Consider the following 8,442-nt stretch of genomic DNA (forward strand, 5'->3'; position numbering starts at 1 on the left):
ATCGGAATTGTTACCCAAGATAAACCTAACTTTGGCCACTAGAATCACCCACGCCCAATAAATTCAAATGACTAGACTTTAATTCAAATTCCATTAAACTTTCAAGCCTGACTTGGAATCTTGAACCCGTCATCTCCCACTTAGCAACCTCACTTAGGCTCTCTTCACTTGTTTTCCCGGGAATCTGACGTGGCATTAGAAAAAGAAATCCAGGGAATCTGTGCCAGGAAAAGGTTTCCCTGGACTGTTTCTGGACTGTTCACTTGCGCAGGAAAAGGTTTCCAGGGAAACTGCTTGCCCTTCTTTTTGCACTAGTTTTCCGGGAAACAAAATCCGAGTGTCTTTTGTCGGAAATGAAATCCCTAAAAGAGGGTGGGGGGGATGGGCTTTTCCATGTCATTTTTTGAGTTATTGTAGAAATTCCACATGTGTAATTCTATTTTCCCGAGAGAGCAAGTGAACACCAGAATTTTGTCTTGTCAAGGAAAAAAGATGTTTTCCAGGGATTTGCTTTCCCGGGAACGCAAGTGAAGAGAGCCTTAGCAACCTAATAGATTCGCATTCAAAATTTTAAATTTTCTATTTTTAAATTATAAATTTAAAATTTTGTCCACAAGGACTAAATAAATAATTCAAAGATTTTTTGTTTGTTTTCGCTTATATCTATAAATATAAACTTGTTTATATTATATTCACGAAACACCAGATGCAAGATATGGGAGGAGAGTTGATTTTTTTTTGACACCAGATTTTAATTGGCTAATTGGTTGTGTGAATTGTTAATGAACCTCCATCCATCAACTACATCTGATCTGATATGGCAATATTTTAGGGTACTCCTAAACACTTTACAACATAACGGAAGAACAGTCGGCAAAGGGATGGTAGGGTAAAGGTCACATTACTTGGAGAATTTTTCCACGGTCCCTATGATAAAAGCTAAACTTCCCCCACCTTAGCCGAATTCACAATGAAGTCAAGGGCGAGACTCTGAACCAGCCAAGTCATTTGAACCATACAAAAATAATGTTTTAAGAGGAATTAAATACCATTAGAAATTTTAGGGATTGTCAGAAGCAATTTTTCAAAAAGTATTTCGCGAGAGAATAGCCGAGCAGAATTTTACAACCATACAAACATGCGATCAACAGTAATGTTAACCATTTAAACTCCTCCTCTGTCATCGCAAGTTTTTTTAAGCATGGTTTCCAGCTAACTTGCGAAAAAATTTAGGGCCCCAAATCTGAAGGACCCAAATCAGAAAACAATAATGTCATATGAATGGTGCAGATCAGGTCTCTCAGTCTTACCATTTAAACTCCTTCTTTGTCTGTCACAATTACCCATGTGAGTAGTGGAAATTACCCAGATCAAGGGGTAGAATAGAAGGGAAAACATGAATCGTTTGCAGTCAAATTTCATCCAAAATAGAAAGGAGAGTGTACAGAGGGAAAGAAGGAGGTCAAATGAAACGTATTCATGACCAGTCCACATTAACTGGGCCGGTTCAGAGAGGCTTAAGGGCACCAATCTTTCTCGTTTTCTGAGCCCGGCCCACGTGCCCACCCCCTACATTCAGGTAGTAAACGTGAGGATATTATGGTCATCTCCCAGGACAACCCTCTTATCAATTGAAGAAAGACGAACCCAGCCTCATCCCAGGCATACCCAGACGATTCGAGGAATTTTCTCTCCGCTGCAAAATGAAGCGGAAAATAAAAGAAGAAAAAGCCCCGAAAAGAAAGGTAATGAGAATAACAAATAACAAAAAAAAACAAATGAAATATCCCAAGAGGGGGCATCTGAATCTCCACTTCAAAAAACAAAAAGCAGAACTTTGAATTTCCATCACTCCATTAAAAAAAAAAAAAAAGGATAAAATTACTAAATACCCTGTAACTTTTCATCCTCTAGGATTACAAAATAAGAGAGAAAAAAATTGAAGACTAAACAACCAAAAAGAGATTTCTGAGACAAAATAGAAACATCCCTATCCAGTATCCACCATTACCTGCACAGAAGAATACTACATGAGAGCTGGAGTATTGGGCTTTCTTTCAGGTCCTTCCCATGATTTTCCCGGCGAATTTCCACCACCAAACGAGTTGCTAACATCAAGCCCACTTCCCATTGAGGTTATCAGAGCTGAAAGCCCACCAGCAGTAGCCCCACCACCCATTCCCAATCCGAGAAGATCAAGTGTAGTTGGTTTGGGCCCAAATTGGCCCATCAATTCAGGGAATCCAACACCATCATAAGGAAGGCCGAGGCCGAGCCCAGAAACAGTGCTCTCGGGCTCAATCATCCGATGGTTCCATGGTAAATTCTGTTGTTCCTGTTGAGCTGCTGATGAATTTGAAGAAGAAAGTCCGAATCCGCGAAGAAGAGAAGCACTTGAAGCTGCTGCGCCCATTTGGGCGGCTTTTTGAAGGAGAGCAGTCGCGGACATGTGGGGTGAAGGGATTGCGAACTGGGGGCGATTTTGAGTTGAATTAGTAGTGGAGAGTGGGGAGAATAGGGTGGAGTCTCTGGATGAGAGGCATAGTGAAGTGGGTTCTGCTATTTCTTCGTGGTTGCCATTATCAGAACGGGTCATGGCACTGAATAGATCAGAGATTGCTGAGGAGTTATGTGGCTTGTTTAAGCTGCTACTTGTAGAGGCAGACGCCAAAATGCTTGCAAAAAGATTACTACTATTACCACTAGTACTATTTCCCATGATGGTGTTTCCTCCGATTACTGTTGCCGGAGGTGGCGGAAGCTGTAAGATTTCCGGTTGGTTTTCTGGCTCTGTGATTCAATAACAAAAAAAAATAGAGCCAGATAAGAGCATGTTACTATTTGAGAAAGTAAAGAAATGGTTCTGTTTGTTGTACCTTTTTAAAAATGAAAAGATGAAAGAAAGCAATTATCAATCTTTTTCTTATTCAGTTTGTTTTTTTTTTTTAATCTCTGGCTTTCTCTTTCTCGTCTCTTTTATTATGGATTGCAGCAGAGATTGATAAAAACTTCAGAAAGTTAATCAGAACTTTTAGGAGAACTCTCCAAAAACTTCAGAAAGTTAATCAGAACTTTTAGGAGAACTCTCCAAAAGAAGATTTATACCTTTCCCTTTCTCTTTCCCTATCTTTTTTATATTTTTTTTATAACTCCCTCAGTCCCTCTTTTAATCTTACATTACCAGACAAAACCCACATCAAAAAATCCAAAACATTGGTGGGTTTTTATTTTATCTAACAGATCCGACAAAAACAAAAAGAAAAATTGAAAATCCGACAAAAACAGAATGAAAAATTCAAAACCCTCCGTATCTCGGATCTTTGTTCTTTCTCCACTTCCATTTAAAAAAAAAAAAAAAAATCTTACCTCTCTGTTGGATTGGCAAAACTGAAGGTACAACAGCAGTGCGAGGCGAAGAAACAGCAGAAGAACCCACATCCTTCTTCTTCAGCTTCGGATCTTCCTCCACAGTCTGAGCCTTCGCACTCTCCTCTGCTAGGGCATCACAAAAAGCCCTATGTGTGATAAAGCTATCCCTCCTGTAAAAAACAACAATGAAATAAACACAAAGGTATCTCATTTTAGTAACACCCTTTAGCTTTGGAGTTCTGATGAAATCCTAATCAATAATTAAAGAAATGAAAGAAGAATTCAATATGAGATTGACCTAGAAAACAGAGTGCCACAATCACATCTATACTCCCTTGTGCCACATGTTTTGGAATGGGCTTTCCAATCAGATTGTACTGCATATTTCTTAGAACACTTCTCGCACTTCCATTTCTTCTCACCGTGCTTCCGGCAGAAATGTTTCTTGATTCCGGTGAGGTCACCAAGAGCCCGAGATGGGTCATGGTGAACACAAGATGTCTCCGGGCAAACATAAACCCTTTTTCTAATCTCATTGCTCGATCTCTGCCGGAGTTTCCATGGCAGATTGTGTCCCCTTCTGTGGAGCTGCAGGTTCTGGTCTCTCTGGAACCCTTTGTTGCAGATCTCGCATACGAATCGGTTCGTCGCCATTAGGGTTTTTGGGGAGAGGGCAATCACCTCCGCATCTGGATCTGTGAAAAATTAAAAAATGGGCTAAGACTATTAGAAAGAGAGAGATTACAAAGAAATTCATAAGAATTCCACAGATTTCTCTGATTTATTTTCTTCCATTTTATTACCAGGCATTCCAGGGAGACTCCTTTTCTTCTTTGCCGGAGCGGCAACCGGTGCGGCCACTTGCTGACCGGAGGACGATACGCTCGCTTCTCCAGAGGCCGAAGTCGCCATGGAATTATCCAATTCCATGGATTCCATGAATTCTAGGTTTTTATCCACTCTCAGCTGCAATAATAAATCCAAAATCCCTAAAAACCCTTTGATAAAAACCCTTGATTCCGAGTAAATAAGAAGGAATCCTTTGAGTCAAATTTCTAGGGTTTTGCGATGTTTGGATTGGAAGAACTTGAAAAAACAGTCACCTTAATTCTAGGGTTTACTACCCAGCTACCAGTCCTAGTCACCGGAGAAAAAGGCAAAAAGGAATTCTACTTTGCTTTTATATCTCCACCTACCAGTTTCCTTCTCCACCAACCCAAAAGCAATTTCCTTCTAATGATTCAAAACCCTAGCTCCAACCACCAGTCCACAGGCCGGAAAAACCTCGCCGGAAAACCCACCTAGAACTGGTCCCACGAACAAAACATCCAATCCCTAAGATCAGATTTCTCACACCAAAAACCTGAAAACTCTCCAAAGGAAAAAAAGAGACCCAACTCCCATTTCTGGTCCCTGAAATCTCCCCCTTTTTTCCCCCTCAAGCCCCAAAAGAAACGAAACGATTCGAATCCGATTCTTCAAAGCGAGTTACCGACTCGGATAATCCGATTTCGCCTGCAAGTCATTGCCAGAGAGAGAGAGAGAGAGAGACGCTTCTTCTTCTTCTTCTTTTTTGAAACAGAGAATGAAAAAAAAGACAAAAGAAAAAAAATTATAAAGCGGCGACAGTTAACTATGGGTTAGTTTTCTAACCATAGGTTAAGGTCAAAGCCCCAACCCCAAGTCTCCGCTGATTCAAATCGGACGGCTGTGATTCGTCCATGTGTAAGAAGATGCGATGCTCTGGAGGTTCGGCATTTGTCGGAAGGGGTCGGAATAAGTGGCACCCGGGTTCTTTGTCGTGTAGCGGAAGGAAGGGGATTTGATTGTTCGAAGAGTTTTATCTATTTTTTTCGAAAAGACTTTTTTACCCCATCCTTAAATTCGGTAATTCCACCTTTACTAGTTTGTCCTATGTGCATATAGGACATACTGAGTTTTCATCTTTTATTCTCTTAGGGAAGCCCCCTTTTCTTCCCAGGACCAACCCCTCTAGTTTCTTTATGTCTGCTTTTTTAACACTACAAGGTGGGTGCCCAGAGGATGAAAATGGGGGAAATAAATCATTCCCCTTTTAGTAAGTAGAATGATATCAGCACAACCACTCTTTAATAATCACCCAAACGCAGCTTGTCTTTTCTTTTAAAAATATAAATGACAAGATGGGTTAGTGCAATTATAATAACATGGTTGTGCTGATATCATTTTATTTTATTAAATGTTTTTTTTTTCTTTTTTCGCTGACGTGGATGGATGATGTTTGTCTTCTTTTTGAAATGTCTACTTCGGATATCAACTTTAGAAAAATAACGGATATGCCACTCCGTTTAGAAGCACTAATTCGGTTTCGGCGTACGGAATTTCTTTCGGACCATGAGACTAGTATAGTAGTATTGACTACAACACCCCTTTTTTATTAAAGACACCAGTTTTTGCCGACTTCTTTAATAGGTTTAATTTCCTCTGCTATTGCCATTTTCAGTTAAAAGACAAAGAGATTAGAGTGTTGTTATAAAGAAATCGATGCCAAATTGTTACATTTTTATATCTTCTAAACCTCGGGTGAAGATGAATGTTTGGGCTGCTTTACTGACCTTTCTTTGGAACTAATTTTTTTTTTTATTATTCTATCGTTCCCTAGAGTATATATATATTGCTCGAATTTGTGGTAAAAAAAAAAAAATATATATATATATATATATATATATATATATATTGCTCGAATTTGTGGAACGAAACAGAGTTGCTACTTGCTACTATGATTGAATGGTCGACATGAAAGAATTTAGGATTATGTGATTCTCGCTCCACTAGAATGATTTTGAGAATGGTTATAGAATAAATCCTTAGTAGGTACTTGGAACTTTGGAAACGAAAATTATGAAAAAAAAAAAAAAAAACATTTTCTTAAGAAAAAAGACTCAAAATTATGTAAAATTTCTTAAATTTTCTGTGAAAGGCAACTAAAATGGAGGTGATTAGATTTTGGCGTCGTACGGTGCAAAATTCAACTTTGCCTTCAAGTACAAATAAATCACAAAAAATGTCATCTTCTTCTCCTTTAATTTTTTCCAGATTCTCGAGATCGACCAATTCTAAGCATATTTCATCTCTTTCAACGTCTTTCATTTTTTCCGACATCGATTATTCTCTTTTTCCTTCTTTCTCATCTTCTTCTTCCTTTTCTTCTTTTTCTTCCTCCTCTTTCAAATTGTAGGGAGTGGTGAATGGTAAAAATGAGAGAGAAGAGTCTTGAAACATGTTAAAACTGCCTAGACGGTATTTTAGACTTTTTTCCCATATGACGCTAGAATCCAATTACCTCGATTTTCGTTTCAATTCGCCATGAATTTTAGATTTTTCATGCCTTTTCTGAGTCTTTTTCCTTTTCTTAAAAACTTGTTATGTGTTTTTTGTTGGCACCTAGGTAGTACTCTTCGTTAAAAGTTAGTCATTAAGGGGAGGGTGTCCAAGTCCTCATAAGCCCATCCGCATCCATTTACTTTTCCAATGTGGGACATTGGCTTCCGTGTGGAACCCCCAACAATCTCTCCCTCCACATGGAAGCAACATGGACAATCTCGCCCCTCCACCCTTGAAGGATTTTTCTCCATCCTCAAGAGTCAACCGGGGTTACCGACATCTTCCTTGATAAATTTTTCCATCCTCAGAGACACGCCGGGGGTACCACTTGTTGGGACCTGGTAGAGTTCACCCAAAGCTAGCCGTTAAGGAGAGGTTTTGCCCTAGTCCTTATTAGCCCATCCACATTCATTCACTTGTCTGATGTGAATTTTTGCTTTCGTGTAGAACTTTCAACAATTTTTTGTCGATTTTCTATTTATACAATTTGGTTCATATTCCTCTATTTTCTATAACTAGTTGCATTCCCGTACAATGCACGGGGCGTATCCGTTGAGATAGAGAGAAAAAGAAGTGTTGTTTGGGTTTTGACTCTTGCTTAGGAATATGAAACGTGTTTGAGATGGGAACGGAGAAAAATAAGATAGGTCGTCTAACCAAATCAGTCAAAGATAAATTATCAACGATATAAATATCAATAATTTATTGATTAAGGGATTAGGAGACGTGCCATGTAATTTGGAAAAAGTAACTTTTGGAATTCCTTGCGGTATTATCCTTAAACAAAGATGTTTTTTTAAATAAGGGAATGCAAGCGTTTTAAATTTCGGGGTGCCCCGTGGTGACACCCCAGCTGACCACATTCAACTTTATAGATAGTTGGAAAGAGTAACTTTTGGAATTCCTTGTGGTATTGTTCTTAAAAAAAGATATTTTTTAAATAAAGGAATGTAAGCGTTTTTAAATTTCGGGTTACCACGTGGGGGTACCGTGGCGACACCCCAGCTTACCACATTCAGCTTTATATAGATATAGATAGATTTTAAATTCTAAATTTTGGTTCCACTGCCTGGATCAGAATTGAGGTTCCAACGTACTAAATACCCTTTATATTTTCATTCTTCTATTGCTATTCGTAAGGAATTTTTCACAGTATTTAGAGACCCTAATTAAAATGACATGACATTTCATTTTGAGAGCCTCTCTCTCTTCTATTCTATGTTCTTCCCTCCCCTAAGCCTAAGCTTTAATTGTGTAGGATATAAGTCGGATTTAGAACACTCCAATGCCCCGTCTCATTCGCATTTGATCTTGACTTAACTCAGACAGTAAGATCCAAAAGGCACAGGTGTGGATGTGGGATCCGTTTACACCACTACCAAAGTATAGTCCGAACGTGATCAAAGTTTCGGGGAAAATTACATCTGAAAACGCAGTCTCTTTTTATTATAAGGGTGTTTTTTTAACAAAAGAAGTCTTTTCTTTGCTTTATTTGCATATAAGAGTCTTCTAGTTTGACAATCTGCAAATAGGGGCTTATAGTTTGCCATAAATTTGTGACCAAAATACCCTTTGTAGATTTTTTTTTAAGCACAAAAAGACCAAAATGTTCATATATTTGTAAAAGATGTAAATTACCTTTTAAAGGATATCGCCGGAACTACCCATCAAAACATGAGGTAAAATGGTGGGCCCCCATTGCATGGGCCT

At 38.7% G+C, this 8,442-nt stretch overlaps 1 protein-coding gene across 1 annotated transcript; it reads right to left on the reverse strand.

The window, feature by feature from the left end:
• Positions 1-1,814: 1,814 nt before the first annotated feature.
• On the reverse strand, positions 1,815-4,958 carry LOC143875577 (zinc finger protein GAI-ASSOCIATED FACTOR 1-like). Its single transcript, XM_077377167.1, has 4 exons — positions 4,173-4,958; positions 3,668-4,064; positions 3,367-3,539; positions 1,815-2,790 (listed from the first exon to the last, which is right to left on the reverse strand). Exons 1-4 carry the CDS (start codon positions 4,306-4,308, stop codon positions 2,027-2,029), a joined length of 1,470 nt encoding a protein of 489 aa, XP_077233282.1. The 5' UTR covers positions 4,309-4,958; the 3' UTR covers positions 1,815-2,026.
• Positions 4,959-8,442: the final 3,484 nt, after the last annotated feature.

The sequence above is a fragment of the Tasmannia lanceolata genome, unplaced genomic scaffold (assembly GCF_043159265.1).
Source record: "Tasmannia lanceolata isolate RefF3 unplaced genomic scaffold, GAP_Taslan_0.1 ptg000004l, whole genome shotgun sequence".
Lineage (NCBI taxonomy): Eukaryota > Viridiplantae > Streptophyta > Magnoliopsida > Canellales > Winteraceae > Tasmannia > Tasmannia lanceolata.